The 23,262-nt window shown below is 34.9% G+C and overlaps 1 protein-coding gene across 5 annotated transcripts in view; it reads right to left on the bottom strand.

The window, feature by feature from the left end:
- The window catches only part of pard3bb (par-3 family cell polarity regulator beta b), a 171,026-nt gene that overhangs the window by 111,230 nt on the left and 36,534 nt on the right, over nucleotides 1-23,262 (bottom strand). For all 5 annotated transcript variants that reach the window (XM_037975990.1, XM_017420739.3, XM_017420738.3 and 2 more), the window contains 6 exons: nucleotides 20,528-20,622; nucleotides 13,400-13,470; nucleotides 6,752-6,835; nucleotides 5,761-5,886; nucleotides 2,247-2,502; nucleotides 1,189-1,297 (listed from right to left, as the gene is read on the bottom strand). In XM_037975990.1, the coding sequence (XP_037831918.1) occupies nucleotides 1,189-1,297; nucleotides 2,247-2,502; nucleotides 5,761-5,886; nucleotides 6,752-6,835; nucleotides 13,400-13,470; nucleotides 20,528-20,622 (741 nt within the window). The remainder of the gene's footprint in view (nucleotides 1-1,188; nucleotides 1,298-2,246; nucleotides 2,503-5,760; nucleotides 5,887-6,751; nucleotides 6,836-13,399; nucleotides 13,471-20,527; nucleotides 20,623-23,262) is intronic.

The raw sequence follows: 23,262 nt of genomic DNA on the forward strand, positions 1-23,262 counted from the left end.
TCAATATCTGTAAAACTGACTGGGTTATGACCATCTTTGTGGTTTCTGAAGATAGTTTGCTGTGGCAGCTGACTTGAATTGGGCTGGCTCAAAAAATAATCAGTTGTAGAGGTACATCCAATAATTACCTTCTAAAAGTTTCATTAAATTTGTACAGAGATCCATAAGGTATGCAATACCCCCCTCCCCACCACACACACATGCCTTTGCCTTTCAGCAGCAGGAGATAATTATTGCCTGTGGCCCTCAAACCTCCAATAATTTATATATATAGCCTATTTGCAGCTGAAGTTAAATAACCCTTATATACATCTCTGACTGGATTTCAAGGTAAAAAATCTAAATTTATCGACCAACCTGAACATGCCTTAAACTAGTCCCAACAACATACTGTACTGTGTGACTATTTTAAGAGTTTGTACAACTGTGTTGCTTTGAACTCTTTAGCTTAAACTGCAGCTAAAATATCTGCGGATTAAAAAAAAACAAAAAAAACTGAGTTCAGGGGTAGGCCAGCGAGCAGAAAAAGGAAACAAGGGGGGAGAAAGTAGAGGGTACAAGTAGAATGATTGCTAAACGAAGGAAACAGAGTGAATGTTGTGGAAAAAAAAGGCGATGAAGACTAAAAGCCTAATTGAAGAAAATATGTGCACACATTATTGTGTATAAAGCACTCATACACATGCATGCAAGAGCACAAAACGGCCATGCACAGACAGAGGGAGTGGTCGTGTGCTTTAAAGACTTCATTAAGTCTGGTCTCTTTAGCAGAGCCAAGTCAGCAGTTTGGTCCAGTATGAATTCATATCAGCAGAAATGAACAGATCAATAAAGACTTAATAGACCCTGAAGAGAATGGATAAGGAAGATTGAGAGAGGAAAGGGACTCGGTCAAAGAACAGCAAGGAAATAAGAACAATTCCAGTTGAACTGGTAAACCACACGCCGTACGATTACCTGATTTAACATTTTGATTGAGAAATTTTGACATTCCAAAATGCACTTTGATTGGATACAACATATTCAAAACTAACATTCAGAAAGAAATTTAAAAAACTAAAACAATTGAATTAAATGAAAAGAATTTGAGAAAAACATGGAACTACACCAAAAGCAAATACATTGATTTTTCTCAACAGTGGAGCAAAATTTACAGTGAAGCTCATTCTTTGACCAGATGATTCCTACCTTTCTTTAAATCAATCCGCAGCCTTCGTCCTCCTCTCTTGTTGGACACCAGGCTGGAAAGTGCGGGACTTTTCCTAAGGATGGGGCTCTCACTTTTCACCTTAGGACTCTATACAGAGAACAAAAAGATTTTAGGAAATTTTAACAGAACCAAAATGAATTTCAAACTAATGCTTTAAGTCTAAGAATATTTTTTTTTTATTTGATTATAAGACATACAGTCCTGTGTGGAAGCTGCAGTTATATAGAAATATTTCCAAGACACTATAACGATTTGTGTTCTGACCTGTTCTGTTCTACTTCGCATTACTAATAAAACTCAGAATGCCAAAGGTGAACTGCAGGTTTTTTAGGATTTTGGGAAAATTTTCAGAAGTTGTAATGACAAAAAATGATAAGTTAAAACAATTGTCATGTCAGAAAGTAATTTGCCATTTACAGTGAAAGTAATGTATCACATAGAGTGATCGGCAAAGAAAATAAGTGTATTTTTAGAAAATTGTTTATATAACTGTGTTGAGACTTACAGCATGGCCGACAAACTTATTTTTAATAAACTAAGATAATAAGCTGTTGCTAAGAAACTGTTCTTAGCAACAGTTGTTTTTCAAATGCCAGCCGGGTAACCATGGCAATGTTGACAACAGTTACATGTGTTTGGTTTTTTTTAAGACTTGGTAGTTCCAGCAGGAAAGTGGACATGAGGTAAAAATAATGTGCAACCGACTATTTTTCTACTCATCTGATCTCAGAATCATAAAGTGAACAGAACCATACACACAAGCACTGTATGAGCACTGTCTGAACACAGGGTAGAAAACTTATCAAATCAGAAGAAATCTGCTTTTGGAGACTTTAAAAGCTGTACAATCTCACTTTTGCTAATTCATGTTAATAACTACTAACAGTATATTTTGTTGATTCTTATATTCAATCAATACAGTAAAATAAAAACACTGTTTTATCTACTTTTAATAAATGCCCTAGTCACATTGAAGCATCTTGAACCTTAGTTTTAAAAGGTTTGGAACGACCTTTGTTAACAATTATTAACTTACAGAGCCAACTTCAGGATTAGGATCTTCCTCTGTTAGTCTTGAAGTTGAACTCTCTGGGGGCTTAAACATCGGTTTGGCTTTGACAGGAGGAGGTGGACCTTTGGTTTTAGGGAGATGAGGACTGCTGGTGGGACCAGTACCGCTGACATACAGTTGCCCAATCAGATTCCTCTCATATATTTCTCTGTTGGAGGAGGGGAGAACTTCTAAACGGACGAGTGAGGAACGCATCGCCTGACGGAAGATGTCCTGAGCTCTGATGACAGAGGGAGGCAGACGGTCAGAGAGAGATGAAAACAAAAAAAAAAACAGAAGGTTTGGTCAAAAACTGAGTAAAAAAATACTGAGTGAATTATGTATTCTACATATGGGAATCATTAACAAGTAACACAGATCATTTAATCATTCATAACAACATTCAAAGTGTAGTTATCAATTTCTGACAAGAAAATTAATTATTCTTTCGGAGGGCATATAACTCAATTAGGAGATAAATACAGACACGCGTTATAAATCTGATTATAATGACTCATTTTAAATATATGCCAACCATTTAGTAATTATATTAAGAAGAAATTGATTTTCAAAAACTGAAAGATGCTGTAAGAAATAATTTTTTAGACTGGTTGGCTTTGCTACTGACAAGCATTGACACACTGGGACAACTGCCACTGAATTGTCTGTTTTAGTTTGTACTATTTAAATAATTTCTCCATTGTAAATTGGCAGTGGTTATTTATTGCGGCTCACTCTTTCCGTCTTCATTTCAACCGAGCTCAAGACAAGAGAGGACAGGAAGCAAAGAGCCATAACACCTGCACACAAAGCCATTATAATCTATAAAAAAGATCATTTTGCAGAGAATTAGTTTATATCAGATCATGCTAAGTAAGTTAGAAGGTCCACTGTGTCAACCAAGATTGGTAATCACCATCATTCACCTCAGATAACAGATAGAGCAAATCTAGTTTATTAAACTTTCATTTGATTTCACTCCTATTGTTTTCCGCCTAGATGAGGTTAACATTTACAATGATTAGAACTAGACTATGTTTTGAAAGTGTCTTTGTATTTTAATATATTAAATATTAAACAATAAAGCTTTAAATTAACAAATATGTTGACATGGGCTATTACATGTACACACCATACAATCTCAAGAGATTAAATGGGAAAGGAAATAAGCCCTTTTTTTAACGTGTTGGTATTATTATGAATGATCCAGTAAATACAAACAGAAGTTGGATTGCGGTTGTGTGAGCGGATGGGTGGTCATCTACTTCTCATTTTCCTGAGACAGCATTTACATTGAAAACCCATTCAACATAAAGGACAGTCTATAAGTGAGTGTCTGTGTTACACCTTCCAAAACAAAAGCACTTAACGTGATTTATATTGTATTAACTGCACAATGCAGTACAATGAAACTAGATATGAGAGCTGTGTGTTTGTAAATGTATTCAGAGGTCATTGTGCACAGATGATATCATTCTTGTCCCTGACTGAACAATGTGTGCTGTAACATTTATGTCAAAAATATATTTGAATCAAGCAGGCATCCTTTAAACAGCTGTCTGGCAAGGACAATGGCACAGTGTGAGTGCATGTGTGCTTTTATGTGTGCACCATGCATTCACAGGTATCAGTGGACTTTCAGTGCCCTACTTACACAAATTTCAATCGCAGCACACATGCCAAGACAAAACAATACTGGCAATACTCTGTGTTTATTCATCAATATTAGGAGATGGTTTTAAGCTCAATCAAGCAAAATAACAGTCTGGTTTGGTTTATTGTTATTGTAAACTGTCTTGTTCACGTGTATATGGATGTTTTAAACAAAGATTTCTCATGAAAAACTGCATGCATGTGTGTTAACTGGCGCCTTTGAGAGAATGCACACAGGACTGTACGCCTGTTTTTGAACAATAGGTACAAATCCCCTCCAATGATAATCCGTTTACCTACACCACTGCATAAAATACCTTATACACAATCTCATTACCACATTTAATACTGGACAAGAAATGATGTTTGGACTTTCAGGTCACTGTGAAGTGTTGTAATCATTTTACTATTAGTACTTGTAATCTGTTGTTGTTTATGTGCTCTTTATTCACATTAGAACCAAAAATACTTCCCAGGAGCGTATGGTTAAACAAAGTTCAGGATGAGAAATTTTACCCATAAAAAGAACCTTGTAAGGAAGTATTACCTTTGAGTTTAGCCAGCAGCTTAAGGTTATGGTTACAGAGCACAATATTTCTGATTGGTCAAGTATTTCCACCTGTTTTTTCCTCTTTTCAGCTTCAACATGCACAATAATTTGTAAAACTTTAGAGTGTACAGCACAAGTAGTAATGACTGTTTTCCAAAACATTTAAACTTTTTTTAGCTTCTTACATCTAAGCAGAAAGAGTGAAAACACAGACTTAGACAGCTCTGAAATAAACAAGGAAAGACAGCTTGAATTGTTCACAACAATGAAACTATCCAACATCAGTGATGCTGAGAACAAATAAATAAGTCAAAGCTATAAAATAATCTTGGACTCACGCTGTGGTTGCTTTATAGACCAAAAACATGAAACTACTTGAAAGCTACTAAAATGAGCAAAACAAGCAAATTCTGTTGTAATAAAATATAAACACACTGTTTAAAATCATTTTGTAGAGTGTGTCCTGATCAGTGCAGCAGCTCCAGCATTACTGCAAGACTTGTTGGGAAGAAGCAACATAGTTCAGCAGATTTGTTTTCCTTCTTCTACCCTGAAACTTAGACCTCAGTAAATTAGTCAGAAAGTACCGATCTATAAATACAAAGATTAGTTTTGAAAATGTGATGTCTAAACATGAAGTATTTTATCTGTTGTTCCTTTCTGTTAGAGTACAACAGAAACATAACCAGTGGTTTTAATGTGAAACAAGACCAAAAAAAAAAAAAAGACTGCAATAAGTAAAGAAACTAACAGTCAGTGTGACTGAATGAACAGTTTAATATAAGCAATTCAACAACTAAATACAAGCTAATCTTTGTTTTAGTTTTGTTACAAAGTAAAACAGGTGATAAAGCTTCAAATTGAATAAGTGCTCAGGACAAATTTTCACTAAATAATAATAGTATTTTCATTAGTAATGCTGATGGTTTTAGAATGGCTTTGTTTTACTTTTTTATTTTATTTTCTGTGAGTCAAAGATAATGGACAGAATCTCCAATATTACAGTAGCAGTCACTTCTTCAAAATGTTTAGGCATGAGCATACAAACTTTGAAATGTTGTTCTGTATTAAGATTTTTACCTAATATTAACAAACTGACTCTTCCCCAGAATTCATGCACTTAGTGCTCACAGTATTAATAATTCTGAGTACTATACATTAGAAAAAAGACCATTATTATTCATGCAACGTTATTTATTTTGTTCTTTGATATGTTTGAGGTGGTTGTTAATGACTATTCCTCACCTCGCCTTTTAACTTCCAAGGGAATACACAAATAAATAGAGCTGTACTCACTGACTGAATGTCTTGTCCATTAGGTCAGTGTTGTTGATTTTGACAATGCACTCATCCTCCTGAAACAAGCCTTCCTTTCTTGAACGGCTCTCTTCCTCAACATCACGGATGTACAGACCAAGAGACCTGACAGGAAGTCAGATGGGATACAGGAAATTAAAGACCCTTTTTTTAATGTAATGTTTCTATAAAAATATGTACGTATAAAAGACGGATTTTTGCACCCAAAAAAATAAAAAGAATAACAAAAAACTAAAATCTAAAAACATGTTTATGCACTAAATCATTGTCATATGCAAACTAGTAGATGGTACCACCAGGAACGATCACATACAGACAGAATAAATAAATAGTGTTTTAGTCAAAGTAAAATCAAATGTGATAAAGAGACTGATGTTAAGGTAATTCAAATTTACAGAGCCAGTCAAAGTGCTAAAAAAAAACAAAGAAAAAGCAGCTTAAAAATTGCTGCAGTGGCAGCTAACCCCAACCTGCAAATAATCAATAGATTTAAACTGAGCAAAGATACGTAGAAAGGAATACTTGAGCAACGTCTGCCAATGATGTCTATCATGTCCAGTAAAATTAATAATAAAAAACGAATACACAAAACACTTCAGCTGTTAAAGAATGAAACTAGGTGAAGTAAAAGTGATGGGAAAATGGTAAAAGAAAAAGGAAGAAAGATGAAGAAAAAAATAACATATAAGCAGCACAGCTGGTGGTCATCAGAGCTATGAGAATAGTCATAAAAAGGCATTCTGCTTTCCTTTCAGGAAATATTTTTTCCACTGATTGTGACACACCCAAAGATCGGTTTTTGTCTTTCCTTTGCTTATTTCTTTTACCCATTGCGTGCCAGTGTAGTCTCTGTAGCACTACAAGTCATTTATTGTTCACAATGTTGCCATGGAGTGTAGCTGATAAAGACAAAATTAGATATACAAATAATTCTGGCATGACCTAATGCGTCTTTGAAATCCCAACTCACCGTCCGCTGAGTGAAGAGCAGTATGGAACCACGTGGATTCCCAGCGGACTGTCAGCACCCAGGATCTCCACCACTCTGATCAGGCTGCACACCATGCAGTTTAAACACACAAGCACAAAGAAAGGAAAAAACAAAAACCTTAACAACTGGGAGAAAATTTGGTATGCTAAAACATTGTTTCACTAAAAAAATGATTAGCTTTTGACCCCGCACAGCTGCTTGTGATTTCAGGCAGCTGTGCAAGAATACAAATCAAGGTGATCTGAGACATATTAAGGAACATTTTGAAATATTCAAGACTACATTTAAATCTGGCAGGATAATCATCATGTGTGACACAAACCAGTTTTAAAAAGTAAAATGTCTGATCAATTTACTCCTGAACACAAGTGTGCCTAAATGAAGAAGACTCAGAAAAGTCAGGTAAAGACACAGCAGAATTACATTAGTCCTGAAAACTTGTGTCTCTTGAGAAAAAGTTTAGAAAATTGTTACACTTAACTGACACATGATGTTCCATGAATGCAAAGACTTTGCCAAAAGTATGCTTTTGTGAAGGTCTTAATCCATGCCTGTGAACACGGGGCCTTTGAGAAAGGAATGCCAACACTCCATTCAAAACTAATAAAAGCCCAGACTACAGTGGATGTGTGTGTTTAAAAAGTGTTTTTGTGCCTTTCTTCTCCTCGCTACTTTGAATCTCTTAATGTCTCTTGCTAGTTTGGATAATTCGAGTGTGTCTCTGCTTTACATTCTGTGTTTTAATGCGTGTGCGTGCTGGAGTCTTTGTTTGTTTGATTAGTTTATCTATCAGAGCACAGCCATTAATCCTCTCGTGACCTTCTCTCTGCTCCCCGTGTGCTGGAGTGTGTGTATTTCTAAGTGAGTTGGTCTGAACTTTGTTTTGTGCTCTTTCATTAAGTGTCTGTCTCGTTTTGTCTGTCTACTCTCTCTACTCATTTTGTCTGCATCTGTCTCTCTCTGGACCATCCATCCACCCCTAAACCCCCATCAAGTGATAGGAGTGGTGATGCTGATAAACTCCACAGAGAGAGTTAGTGATGATTGTGGGTGGCAGCAATGGAAAAGCTCAAAAACTCATTTTCTTTTCGTTTATGTCTTGTATAATGTTACAAACATATGCATTATAGATTTATTCATTTGCTCAAAGCTTATGCTGATCATTTCTACTCATCATATTTGAGTTTATCCAAACAAAGGAAGTGTAAGAGCAAACGTAAAGTTTTACTTTATTGTTTCAACTAACTCCTTTTTGGTTAAATTATTTTTTTGCAAGGTAGCTTGGGGGCTGAGCACCAACTGGCAACAATACTCACAGGAAGTACAGCAATGATACACACGATCAAGTACTTCCAAAATTACACATACTTGTATTTAATCATCCAAGCGTATCATGGACCAATGTGAACATACACTACTAACTAGGGTCTTATCAGCAGATGTAGATTCCAGATAAAGAATATAATATTTTTTACATAACATTTTTAGTTTTCTTGTTAGGTCATAAGTCTAATGTCCTTTTATTTTATTTTAGTTGATTTGTATTCAATAATTGGTCAATCAGTACACTTTTGGTTACAGTCATACAATCTTAGGAGACTTCTGGACATGTTTAAAAAAAAAAAAAAACTTCAATCTTTATTGGGGGTTTTGATTAGTATAAAAAGAAATTAAGGAACAAACAAATGAATTTGTTTTCAAGTCAGCTGGAGGCCTTTTCTTACAGACATTATACCCAAAATGAGTGCAAGTGACCAATTGCAAAATTAGTGTATACATTTAGCATATAACTATATACATAATCTTACATATCTCTATAATTCATTTATAAGTAGCTACTAGGCTGTAGGATTAAGAGTCTAGATAACCATATAGAAGCAAAATAATTTGTAGCACCATGTTCACACACACAGCATCAGTGTGGTTATATTTTGCAGGTTTTATGCTAACCATGTTAGTTTCGTACATATCTGCTAAAAACAAAGGCCTCTACAGAGGGCCGGACATAAAAGTATATAAAAAAACACAGGTTTAGTGCAGGGGCCATCAACAAAATTGACAAAAAGGAGAAGAAAAAAAATGGTTAGAATTAAAGAAGCTTTGGAAGTGAAACAGTGAAATGAGGTAGAAAGGAGGCATTGAATTAATTAGTCAAGGCTAATGAATAGAATTATTATGAGAAGGAAAATAACATGCACCCCCTCCTTCTATCCCTTCCTGCCGCTGTTCCTCTGATCTCTAACACTCCATCTACAACACACACACACACACACACACTCATATATGCACACAAGCAATTGAGATCCATTTGCATTTCCTTTTTTTCTTTCTATCATTTTATTTCATGTGAGAAGTTTGACAGGCTGCATCAATGCAAAAAATGAAGTGGGGTGGGAAAAAAAGAGACAAAATGGGTGAGACTTGAGAAAAGAGAGACGGCAGCGCAATGAGTGAATAAGAGAGAAAAAGAGCCAAATGCACAGAGAGGAAGAGGAGGACAGAGAGACGCAAAGAGAGATGAAGAGAGCAGGTGTTCTCTTTATCCAGCTGCCACTTTACTGATCCTCACTATAAAAGACAGAAAGACTGAAGAGAAACAAAAAGGAGGATGTGCATTACCAAACCACTCTCTTCGCCTCAATGCATTTAACTCTCTCATCCCTATTCTTGTTTATCAATCTTTTTATAGCTCCTAAAGCAAAGGATCACAGCTGCATAGGAGAAAGACAATGCAAACAACTAAATTCTAATGAAAGTATACACATAAGAACTTAAAAAAATAATGAGTATTCACTGCATGAACGGCTGAGTAATCAAATGTGGGAATAATAGCAAAAAAATAAATCTTTTCTTTTTCAACATTTACTGTACAACTATTTTGACGCGTCCTTAACTAAATTAAAAGGACAGAAATTTAGGAGCAAGTAAGAAGTGTTGGCATTAGTGCTGAAGAAAGAGACAGAGAAAAAAAAGCAAATTGTTTAGTATCAATATAGCATCATAATAAGACCTTTTTACACCAGGGATGAATGGATTTATTAGAGTACAAAACAACATGGAATGCACTCTTAAAGCACAAAAATCCTTTTCACATGTAGTTTGTTTTGCGCATCCAGTGAAACCTATTTACCTGTTCACCTTCTGGCTTCTAAAACACTTTCAATATAGTGCCTTATTCACAAAGAAATATAATATACTGGGAAATGCTATTTCAATAAACCAATTTAGAATAAATCTGTTTCCCATATAAAAAGGACAATTTGATTCATGTGTAATGAGTTTTTCGAGGTGCATGTGGTGTGGTTAAAATTATGATGAGCCATATTACTGTATTTATAGGTGTAGCTTCACATTTAAAGGTGCAGGAATACTCACACACCAACACACAGTGGCAGGATCATAGAATGTGCAGAAACATTCACAGTAATCACAACTCATATGAGGCCACACACATAACACACATCCATTTAACACATGCTTTGCTGTTCCAGTATTTATGGCTTTGCTTCTCCACTCATTTTGGACTTTTTTGCAATTTCAAGGATCGTTTCCCCAGCGACCACAAAAACCATTACATCACTTTTACATTACTCACAGTTGGGATGGTTCAATGGTGAGTAGACTATGTGTTCATGAGAGGATATGTGCAGGAAAAATAGTTAGAGAAAAAAAATGGCACAAATGGGAGTTGATGTCTACTTTTATAATAACCTTTATTTTTGCTGCACTGTACTGTTAGGTACCATAACAGGGAATGGAGCTGAAATTGTTTCTATTTAGTTAGCTTTGCAACTTATTCAGGTGGCAGAATTGTATATTGAGGTAACTAAGAAATTTGATACTCAGGGAATAGACATAGAAGAAAATAATCAGTAGTTGCTAATAGCTTTCATAGAGAATAACTTTATGGGTCTGCTTCTATTAGTTCTCTATTGTTGTATTTAGCAAAGTAAGGACAGGATAAAACAGTTTTGGGTGACATAAGACATTTTGGTTCCATGGTTAAAGTTCCTTTTTGTTTTTATTGCCTGCCAAGAAAGGAGAAAGTCAATAATATTTTCCTGGGACTGTGTGTATTCGTGTGTATGTTTGATTGTTTGTAGTCTTAGCAAAGTATCTTATGATCCAGAAGATGTTTAATAAAACTCTCAGAAAGTAATCACTGGATGTACAACTAGAACTGATGAGCTTTTGGACTCAACCCCACTCAAGATGGCCACCATACTAAGCAATCTTAGAAAACACAGGGGTACTGACCAAAGATTTGAAGTGTCTGTAGCTGAGAGTCATTCACAACACAAACTCTGAGCATGGATTAGTGCATAACATTATTTTCAAGGTTTGTCCAAAACAGCTACACTTTCATATTTCTCAGCATAAGATAATATTAATCTAAAACTAAGGTGGCAGGTGATATGAATTTCTTTACAGAATGCTAGGGCTTAAATAAATTTTGTTTTGTTATTTATGCAGTAACTGTGAAGCGGTATCTTTACTGTAAAAAGTAATTTCTGAAATAAACAGCAGTAAAATATGCATCAAGGGAGGTTAATATTGTCAGACAGAACAGCACATTGATCAGTAAGAACTTTCTCATATTTAAAATGTGTCCTACTTTGGTTTTAACCATGTTAAAAGCTAGAGGTTAGTTATATGAGCACTTTGGTTTTATGCTATTATTAAAACAAAACTGACATTTTGTTCTATCTGAGACAAACTTTTAGGTTAATTCGGGTGAACATAAAAAACATTACACCTCCTGTTACCAGCTTCCATTACTGCTCTGTCAACTAATGGAAAAGTTAGGATAACATAATTTAACATGTCATTTATTTATGTAAGCTTCTTTAGCAATAACACATCACTGATGTGACCATAGACTAAAGATAAACAAAACTAAAGTTTTTAAAAAAGCAAACCTTAAAACAATAATGATTTTTATCCACTACATAGTGGAATGCACTTTGTGGGTCAATTTCTACATTTAAGTTGTAGGGAGTGCTGAAGTGACATTTTTTACAATTCTTATTTTTTATTTTCATGTGTAAACATTTGGACTTGGGTTTTTGACATTTAAATCTGGATTTTTTTTTCCATTTAGATTTTAAACACTGGCAAATGTTTAAAGCAAACTGTTTGCTTAATAATAAAGAGGGCACTTTTTTCTTTGCTCTAACAATGCTAACAAAAATATTTGCAAAGTGTTCAGCATACAGTACATGCATACATCACAGCTTAATTTTGATTATTTCTAAATGGATTCCCAACAAGCTTCTGGAAAGCCGTGCATGATAACTGGCTGATCTTCCTCAGTGTTTAAACGTAGAATCCTGCTGCACGGAGTCAAATTAATCACACAGATGCAAACAAAAAAAGCCCATCTGCACCCCAGCATTTAACTAGTACTCATTAGTGTATGCATGTGTCCTCTGTGCTTATTTCTATCTTCATGCAAAAATATCAAATGCAACTGCATTTGGAGTTGTTTATTCTTGAAACCATGTGTGTAATCATATCGTTGAGTTGTGTGTGTGTGTGTGTGTGGGAGTGCGCTTGTATGTGTGACCCTGACCCTGTTTTGACAGTCTTTTGTAGTGAGCTAATGATGGAGCTTTTTAACAGTAAATATATTTGCGAGGCCCTTGATCTAGATTAGAAAACAGCTTTAATGAAGAGAAAGTGGGACAGAAGCAGGCTCATAAAACCAAACAAACTTGTGTGTAGACAAACACGCACAAAAACAACCTTATCCTTAAAAAGGACCACAAAACCTCACATTTTTGTAATTTATCAGAATACACTACTGGCACAGTGAATGAAAACAAAATAATGGAACCAATGGTGATTTTGCAGACCAGAATGTCTTTTAGAGACAAAAATTAAATAATGGTTCTTCTAATTTACATCATTTTTTTTATTAATTCCTAGAGAGTAGATAAAAATTTTCAATTTGCAAGGGCTGCTATGTTATTGTTATTCAACCTTATCTGCTCAAAGAAGTCATACATAATACTAAGGTTCTGTTATAGTTTAGCAACTTGTGTCTGCAACACAAACACAAGCATATAATTTGTTGTTGTTGTTAAGTCTGTCCAACATTATCAGGGTAAAAGTGGACTTATGACATCATTCTTTTCAAAAGGTTGTGCTCAGGTTGTTCACCTGAAAAAACAGGGTTTTCTTTTTTCTTTTTTCCCACTTTGGAACCTAGCTTTTAAAAAAATACCATTTAGGGGCTCCTAAAATGCAGTTTCTGTGTGGATACAAGGCTGGAAAAAAAAAAAAAATATTCACAAAACGCCACTACCATGTGGACAGAGGATGAAATGCCCCATTGCTGTCTCTGTGGGATTTATGGTTGAAGTCAACTCACCTCTGTTAAGTCTCTGAGTCGCCAAATGAAGCAGACACAGAGCCAAAACGGTCAATATACACTATGCAAAGGTAAGCTGGCATCATGATGCAATGAGAAGAAACAAACATATTTGAAAGGCTTTACAGGGGGAATCAGCCTCAAGTAGTATTGGTATTATCGGATTTTTTACCTTGTTAAATAAAATAGAGAGAAATTAATTTAAAGGTCTGTATACCACCCAGCTTCAATCAGACAAACATAAACACACTGACCTCTCATTGAAGGTGTGTTTGCTTTGAGCTCCGTCCACCCCTGTAGGCTTCTCCCCAGCAGGACTGGCTGCCTGCAGAGCACACACACACACAGTCAGTAACTGACATTCAAAGAGTTTAAGACTTAACATAATGAATAAATCTGAAAAAAAAAAATAACACATTGAAAAATGTGGAGGAGAAATAAACTGAGAATGAGTGACTGGAAGCTGAAATCAGGAAAGTGACACAGTTTTGATTCTAATTTCAAAATCCTCAACTATTTTTTTTTTTTGAAACAGAACAAAAAACAATGAGGATGAATGAATAAATATGTGAAGTGATGAGAAAAGGAGATGCTAATTTGATGGACAGATGAAGTGCCAATCAATGTTTGAAGGCAAGCAGGCAGTGATGTTCAGCAGTAATAACTAAGACTATCAGTGGGCATGGCAACCAAGAAAGAGAAAAAAAGAAAGGTGTTGGGGAAAAAGTGTGAGTGAGCCAAGAAATTGTATCTTTTTATAATAGAGTGGGGATTTTATGTATCTATGTATGTGTTTGTTTTAAGAAAGGCTGAGAGGTGAGAATCATAGTGAAGATTTGCTGCTTAACAGTGAAGAAACAATCAACACTACACCATGCCAACTCTTGTTTGTAAGACCGCATAAAGTACCAGAACTTCACCTCGAAAAAACACATGTTCTCTGATTCTACATATTGGGAACTGCAATGTTAATATCTGTACAGTTTATTTCAATCCAAAGAAGGTAATGGATTCTAGACATGTGGGATGACCCACACACTAAGTTTAATGTGTTTTTTGTGCTACTATAAATATGAAGATGGAATGTCAACATACAGATCAACACAATTACAATAAAAAAAACTCAAATTGTATAAACGTTTGACATATTTCCAAAATCAACCAATCAATTTACTTTGTATTATGAGTTTCAAGTTTATGCAAATATCACATGTGGTTATTTCAGAGTGGGCGAACCTTCCAAGCCCACATTTGTGTAAACATATGGAGACAGAGACGCGGGTCAATAAGGTTCTGTGTTAGTACTTGGTACTAATGGACTCACAACATGACCTTCAACCTCCAACCTCTCTATGCTGCCATATGACCCAGACCAACTGCTGAAGTCAGACAGACAAACTGAAACTAAGACAGACACACAAAAAAAACAATTAGACTTTCTGAGTCAAGACTGAACCCTTAAAAGTCTAAGTGTTAGTGTATATTGTAAGAAGATAGAGGAAGATAAAGCGAGACCCAACACAAAAATGACAAACTGCTTGTACAGTGAACGTATGTTTAAGCTTTAGTGGCTTGAAAATTAATTAGCCTGGCCTGGCTGTAAATGCTGTCATTTGAGCTTAATTAGTAAGAAGATGACAGGTGACATTAATTATCCTAACCTCATTGTCATCGCAGTCACTCATACATTAATTGGAGAGTTACTGGTACTTAATTGTATGTCTCGTTTAATAAATGCATGTACAAATAGTCGCTGTAATGTGTTCTCTTCAGAGAGAAACACATTAGAAAGGCCAGCAATGTGTGTTACTTATCAAAGGGCTTTTTAAAAACAAGTAAATGAATCTGAACAAATAAATGTGTCTTGGTATTCTTAAAAATGCATTGAAGTTATTTTGCAAACAGTTTTACCAATTACCCACATTAAACTGCTTATAAAAAAACAAAGGCAGCAGCCTCAGTTAAATATTTTATTTTAGACTCAGTTATTTTTTTTAAAGCTTGATAGTTTTGATAGCTTAACAGTTTGTTTTTGTTAATTTTATTTTTGTTGTGTTTTGTTTTGAGTTTTAAAAATGGACAACACCTTTTGGAATACATTTTAAAACCTGCCAGCAGTTTTAACAAAACTTTCAGTAACTAACGATTACATTAAAATGTACTACTGAGTGGACTATGTTTATTAAAAATAACGATTGAAAAACCTAGTGCTTTCAGAAAAAAAAAAAAAACAAGTACTTATTTAATGACAAAAGACAAAAGATTTATTAGAAATATGCTGAGGGCAACTGCAGGGGAAAAAATTAATTCATTAGTCTGTCAACATTAAACAGCCAAATCAATACTTGTGAGCCCTGGTGGTCCACCAAAAACTGCAAGATATATAAGCTGGATTTTCATTTGAACTTTGTGATTAATAATCCTACCTTAAGTAACTATTGTACGTCTGTAATAAATGTGCTGCGACCATTGATTTGTCTTGGTCCAATCTAATAATTGCTAAAAGTGGATAAAAAGAACAAACTATTAGTGATATTACTAATTACTGAATGACCAATCTGGCTAAGTGTTCCCTGAAAATGCTCCCAGAGTGAGTATGATAAATTAGTAGCAATGCATGCGCTGCATTTCGTCTGAGTGTTATTTTTATATAAATGAATGTGATATATTGAAGATAAGTTATCATGAAATAGCTCCATAGTTATATGATTTATAAAAGAAAAGGAATGTGGTCTAATGCCGTGTCAAGAAGCCAGATGGCTAACATGGGAAGTAGCAACAAATTTAAAGTAGAACATCTTTTTTTTTGTAAAAAATAAATTTAGGATGCAACGTTTAGAAGGACTTGCATGCAAAATAATTGTCTTAATGTTTTTTGTAAGCGTTAAGTCGCAATATGCCCAATGAATACATTGTTTGTTGTGTTTGTTTTGATTTTGTTTTTGTTTTTCTTATAACTAGGGCAACACCAAAATACCACTGTGACCTAAATTAAAGGGAGCTTTCCCTATTTCTTTCCAGTCACTATAGTCACTCTAACATCTAGTCCTTTTCCTTCTTGTACACAGCTGGGTGAAGCTAACAGAAATGTTATACTTCAACACCGTTTTCCATCATAAGAAGCTATTTTTCCCTTAAAACACTTAAATACACTTTTACAACAATGGTGGCACAAAAAAGACATGTCAGTCATAATTATTTGCATATAATTATGTTGTTGACTAAAGTTTTAAAAAATAATGGCAGCTTCACATTTAGTCATAAATTTAGAGTTGTGTGCAAAAAAAAAAAGTATAGAGTAGTTTTAGCTGTTTTTAAAAGCTTACCACAAACAGGGATTGCAAATTAGTCAAAATCTCTAAGGTCCTTAGTGCCAATCAATGGTTACTCTGTTTGGCATTGAACACCGTTTTAATTATTTTAACTCTTTATAGTAATTGAAATTAATTTAACAAACATGCAGTGTAACACACAAGCCATAACATATGCATTATGAATATGAAGGACTACATGAAAGTACAGTATATATATCCAAATGTAGTATTATGTGTGTTTTATGTAAGTGTTCATGGGTTGTAATCATGACAGAACAAAACAGAGGCAAAAGTTTCACATTTTTGGGCTTATAGTAATTTATGTCACATGGAACACAAAAAGATAGCATTATACCATACTGCTAAATCTTTTAAAGTTGAAATTAAATTAAAAAAGGGGAGACTAGGAGAAGAGAGACAGCCAGAAAAAAAAGACAGAATTACTGCAAGAGGAGTACTTTCTTCCCTTCACTGCTCTCACCAAAAGGCCAAGTGACAATTTGAACAATTACCCTGGAGCCATTACCTCTACTGGAACGTGGCTGGTTGAGAAGAGACAGATGAGTGAGTGACTGAGAGAGTGCGTGGCTGTGTGTGTGCGCGTGTGCGTGTGTATGTATGTGGGTGAATCAAAGTGAGGCAGATAGTGAAGAAAAGTGGGAAAACAACAACGAGAGCTACTGAAAAAAACATGGAAAAGAAACAGAGAAAAGAAAAATGAGTTTATTTACAGTAGATGCTTTGCACAGAGTCATTTACTACTCCAACACTTATGGGGTAGTTATTGCAGCACAGCAGGTGTGAGACAGAAAAGCACAGACAGAGGGAACATTTGATGCACGAAAGGCCATCATGCAGAGACAAAGATGCCAGGAGAAAATCAGTAAAGCAATTTTCTTTGTTTTTCTTTTTTACTTATTTTGTAATGATTGGACCAAACCATGGTTTTATTTTTTAAAGGCTACGTGTTAGTTAGACATGGTGCATATATAACACCAGAGACAAAGCTAAAGGCAGCACAGAAGCAAGGGGAAAACAAAATGGTGGGTCCAGAAACTCCACTGGTTCTGGTTCAAAGAGTGGAAACTTTCACTTATTTCATCTTCTTTCTGAAAGTCATCATTGTCTCACTTTGCTAAGTATGGTTCTCAATTAATAAGATCTGAGAGCTCAGAGAAGACTTAAACGTGGATGTTAAGGGACAGCTGTAACTAACAGATGGCTTCCCTGTTGTTCTTGATGGTTTCTGAGCTCATGCATCTACTAGTCAGAGGGCAAGTTTCACTGGTATGTTCCTCACAAAAAAGTATCTTTAAATTTCTAAACAAAATTTTGATTCTTCATAGTTCATAATTTCAGAATAGGTCGTGTTTGAGCTTTTTTTCTCCACCCCTGACTGTCTCTCTGTAGGTTGTACTCTTCCTTTCTTTAAATGCCATGTGACACGTACAGATTTGGAAATTGGCTTGTCTTTTATTTCCATGAATTTTTGTGACCCGGAGCATTTGCAACTAAATGTTAGATTATTTAACTGTCAGCTCCAGTGCTGTTCAAGTAGTTTTACTTCTAGTAGTGTAGCATCTGAAACATTTAAAACTTGTTTTAGAGTCAATATTTTTTTTTTAGTTTCTGTTACATGATAAAGTTGCCTAATAAATATGCATATCTTTATTTAGGTCCTATATTACAGCACAAATATGTATCACTTAAAAAATATTTACACTCATTTTTTGGCCTAATTTTAAACAGTTTAGTGTAGAAAAATGATAACAGAAGTATTAGGGTCAGAATAACTGCCCTAATAACTGTGTGTGCAGTGTATATGTCATCTTTTCACAAACACCTTAGGTTGTCATCAGCAACAAAAAGAAAAAACACTCATCACCTCTGAGAACCAATCAAAGTCCCCAAATGAACTGAACCTTGCAAACAGATCATTCTAAGGGGAATAAAAGGCTGATTAAAAAAGGGTGTTTGTCCAGTGAGGTGTCTCCAAGGTAGAAGGCCAATCGCTCAACAATCCAATCAGGCGCCGAGTTAATTTAAGCAGAAAACTTAAGGGATTTTCTTTGTCCAGCGATGTATGGGGAACAAGAAACAGTAACACAATCACAAGCAATCAAAACTGTACCTATAACTAAGTGGTATTATATAACAATTCAACATGCACAGACAGGTACAATAATTACTAAAATAGTCTAAATAATTGGTAATGAAAATATTTTGAGACTAAAACCAATGTAGTAGGATATTTAATACTGAATAAGCAGAGGTGAGAGACAATTTAAAAAAGAAACTGGAAAATAAACATTAAAGAGGAAGCTACTTCCTTTGAGTTTAGACTGAAATCTAACAGTTCTTAAAGGACATTATGTAAGTCCCTAATGTTTGTATCTGTTATCATGTATCTGATTCAAAGAAGGGTGATATTGTTTTAGGGGTGTAGCTGATCATGCCATTTACTCAAGTAAATCTAGAACTGGTGCTGTATAAATAAATGAACTGAACTAAATTCAAACCCTGTTTTTGTTCTGCTCCCTTTTGGCACAAGAACTGACACTGTAGTCACACAGGGAATAACAGCTTTTTTCTTCACTAGAGTCGAAAAGGCAACAGATGTGAAACTGAGATCAGCAGTAGAAAGAAAGAAGAGGAGGAAGAAGCAGATGAGGCAAATAGAAAATAGTGTGCCCTTTGACCTTTGAGAAAGAGCAGAAAAAGTATGGAAAGGTAGAGGGAAAACACCATAGAGTCATCCATCTTTGTTAATGGAGCCTGATGTTGCAAAATGTGTGAATAAAAAAAAATTAAAAAAAAAAAAAAGAGTATGGCACAAAAGGCATCTTTACCTCAAATTCTTTATCCCATGTATCCATACATGCATGCACAAACAAGCACTCTGCTGACATGTGTCAGAGTCACACTTGAGAATTGAATTGTGGCTGCTTGCATGGATTAATTTCACAGCACATATGCTTATATGATAGCTTTAAGGCATGCACACTTTGGTAGCACTTTCTGAGAACCTTTAAAATCCAACCTAAAATACAGCTATCTGTGGGTGTGATAAAATATCAGTTCAGTGGAATGTAGCTTTGCAAAAAAGTATATGAGCAATCTGTGATTCCCTCAACTTTTTAAACATAGGTAGAAATTTAGCAAAAAAGTATACATATTGCAAAGAATATAGCTACAGAAAAGGGCATAGGATCATTAAAATCAAAGTGAATATTCCCTTTAGGATTCTCATGCACTTCGCATATTTTATGACAATCTGGCTATGATATTACTAAAGAACTTCACAGAGTTCATAGTGTCCATGGTTATATACCGCAGTTATTCAATACATTTAAAAGATGGGAAAAAATGCAAAACTAACAGAAAATATTATAATCTTGTTACATTTAAGACCTACAGAAAAAGACTGAAGATGGTGACGTCTGCTCCTTTTTATTAATGCTTTTATAAGAGTAATGAAAGGGTTAACTGGAGTCTTAAACCAAGAAATGCTTTTAATGCTATGACAACAAAATGGCATCAGCCCAACAATAAACATAAGCAACAGCAAAAGATAACATTAGATTTGAACACAAAGGAAGTAAAAGATTGTACTTAATAGAAAAGTGAAGCTTTATATGAGGCTCTGGAAAATTTTAAAAGTCTCAAAGTAAAAAGGTTGTTTTTTTTTAAATAAAACAAATATTGTGCATGATAGTCCTAATTCCACACAGCATAGTTGTGGTTCATATTTGGAAAGGCTTCATACCCAGTATGGTAAAAAGGAAAGGCTAAACCAACCCAAATAGTATTCCAATATATAAATATATAAGGCCATTTATGAACAGTGCACATCAAACCTGAAAATGTCTAAGATATTCTTTAAAAACTTTTATAACTGTTTAATCGTTGAGTAATGAGTAACAGTACGACACATGAATATGAATGTATGTATGAGGTCACTAACATGTTCAAACCATCTGCTAAATGATGTAATATAATCTAATGTTGCATCTGCTTGAATGTTTCCTTTCTTTTTATTTATTTTTTTAAATAACTTTTTGTTCTTACCATTGCAATCCTGTCTTCACTGGCAGCGGTTTCAGTCTCTGTTGTTTGGGGGTTGAGGGCTGAGTCACTGCTGCTTCTCACAAGAAGGGGTGTATCTGCAGAAAGTGCAAAAATGGACACGCTCATGTGAATATGCAAGCATGTAGAAGGAATGAGTATTTTGTTACATTGAATGTCTTACTTTTTATGTTGTTTTTTTTAATAATTCACTGTTCAGCAGTCTTTGTGTCTAATTTATTTATTTAGTTATCTGACAAGCCAATAGCGCTAACACTAATCAACACTACAACGTCAAATGCACCTTTCTTAACAAACATCAATGCAGAACAGGAAAGAAACAGACACAAGAACTTGTTTTTCATATTGTCTGGTTGACAAACTATCTATCTGCTGGGTCACTGCAATATTCATGAAAACTTTAACCTAAAAAAGGTCCAAAAACAAAAATAATAACTGTCTCAGCTTGAATTATAAACTAAAAGCTGCTCATTTTAAAAATACAAGCTTTGACATCTACAGAATTTTTAGCATAATATAAGGCAAACTTTAGTATGAAATAGAATTATATAAAATATTTGCAATAGTCTAACGCTTAATTTGAAAAGAACAAAAATAGACATGCAATGAAAATGTGTTTATTTGAGTAGTATCATATTTAGCTCACTGAAACCCTATTATTACAAAAGTAAATAATTCTATCACTTTTGGGTTGGACTGACACTGTCATGACTGAGCATCACTGGGAATTTAGAAGACAAAATAAAAGAAAGAAAATGATTGACAAAGACAACAAAAATCTAATATTTTAAATTTATGACTGAAAACTATATTTTAATAATTTATAACCGCCAGCTACATTTGTGTATGCATGTCCATATGTAATAATCACATACTAATCCCATTATGAATGCTCCAAATGCTGATTTTGGAGAGGTGACAATGTGCGGGATGTGTGAGAAGTTAATGTATTATCTCTTTCCTTCATATCCCATCTGTGAACACACTGGTGTTCATGCATCCAAATGGCCAATAAGTGGCTGATTTGTAGATTTGTGTGAGCGAGTAGATAACAGATGATAATGGCTCTTTCTTCACATCTCATCTGCCCTCTGCATAAAATCATCATTTAACAGAAACTGATAAATTGTACACACCGCAGTGTTGCCTGTGCTGCTGATGGGACTTGAGGGAAAAGTGAAAATGAGAGGAAAGTCAACACTGCAAAAAGCTAAGCAAATAAATAAGATTTAATATGCTGTGGTGTTATTATGATCTGTGTGAAACCTCAAACCTACCATCTCCACTCATAGGAGCCATCAATCTATATATACATTAGGAACACTGTCATGTAAGCGCCTATAGCTCAATTGGGAATATAATGGCAAAGGTGGTAGTGTGGGTGGAGAGAACTCAATATGGTTGAAGTACTTTAAAGACATGCCAAATGATATTTGTAGGGTCATATATTGATTGTCACAAATGGACCCTTAGTGCTCTTAAAAACGGCTGGGGGGATATGGATTACATCAAACCGCTGATCAATTCATCTTCTCAAAGAAAGACAATTAAAGTGGGATGGTTTGATGGAGAGCATATGAGCTAAAATGAGAGACAGTGGAAGAAGATCCAAGAAAATGTAGCCACTAACAGGAGATGAGACAAGGTGAACAAAAGAAATCCACAAGGAAAACGTTTGGGTGAAGAAAACCAAGTCAAAAATCTGCTGCAACACGTGTTCAAAATAATTTACACAAAATGGTAATGAAGATTTTTTTGTTTGTTTGTTTTTTCAAACTTGTTAACAGGAAGTGACCCGCCTGCATGCTCTACTGTCTTTATATTTAAATACTGAACCTTGCAGATTGCTCTGGGCTGTGGTGCCCAATCCTGATCCTTGAGGGCCACTATCCAGCATGTTTTAGTCATTTCCTTGCCCTTCAGCATGTCTTCAAGTTCTGCACACTGAACAAGAATCTTGTGTCGCTGTATTCAGCATTTTGACTCTTTTTTTTGTTCATTTAGTTCTTACACTTTTGTTTGAATGAAAACTATTTTATTCTGGAGAGTAAAATATTTTTGTTCATTTTGGGTCTGAGAGAGTCTGTGTTTAGTTTTTATTTGAAGTATGACTATGGATGGATAATGGATGCATGTAGATGCATCGATAATCATTTTATAATCACATCACAGCCTTCTAAGTTGGAAGCAAATTGAATTGTGAAGTGCCTAAAGATTGCTACCAGTACAATTTTGTACAGACTTTTTACCAGTTGCTGCACTTTTCAGTGAAATTCTGCACTGTGGAAATGCTCTCACAGGTTCTAAATGCAAAAGAGGGGTTCTCTAGTGCACAAAATAGCTAAGACATTATCAGAATAAGAAAAAATATTCCTGAGTTGTGTGTGTGTAGTTCATATGCTAAGAATGGCAGACGAGGCTTTTTGATGGGCTCTTTTTCTGTTTAAATTATTACTAGTATTTCAGCCTATCCACATTATTGAGGAGAGAGTAGAAAACAATATGCAGGTTAGCTGAAAAAGTTTGAAGTAACAATTCTTATCAAAACACACCCTCATCTGCAGAAAAAGGTGTGCAAGATTAACTGCAGCATTCACAAACTGTCTCACTCACCAATCTTCCAGAGATGTCACTAAGTAGCTGATAGAAAATCTCTGCAGTAAGTCTGAAGCTGACTTATTGCAGACATTTGCGTTTTCACATGCCACCCCTCCTGA

The sequence above is a fragment of the Kryptolebias marmoratus genome, linkage group LG6, assembly GCF_001649575.2.
Source record: "Kryptolebias marmoratus isolate JLee-2015 linkage group LG6, ASM164957v2, whole genome shotgun sequence".
Lineage (NCBI taxonomy): Eukaryota > Metazoa > Chordata > Actinopteri > Cyprinodontiformes > Rivulidae > Kryptolebias > Kryptolebias marmoratus.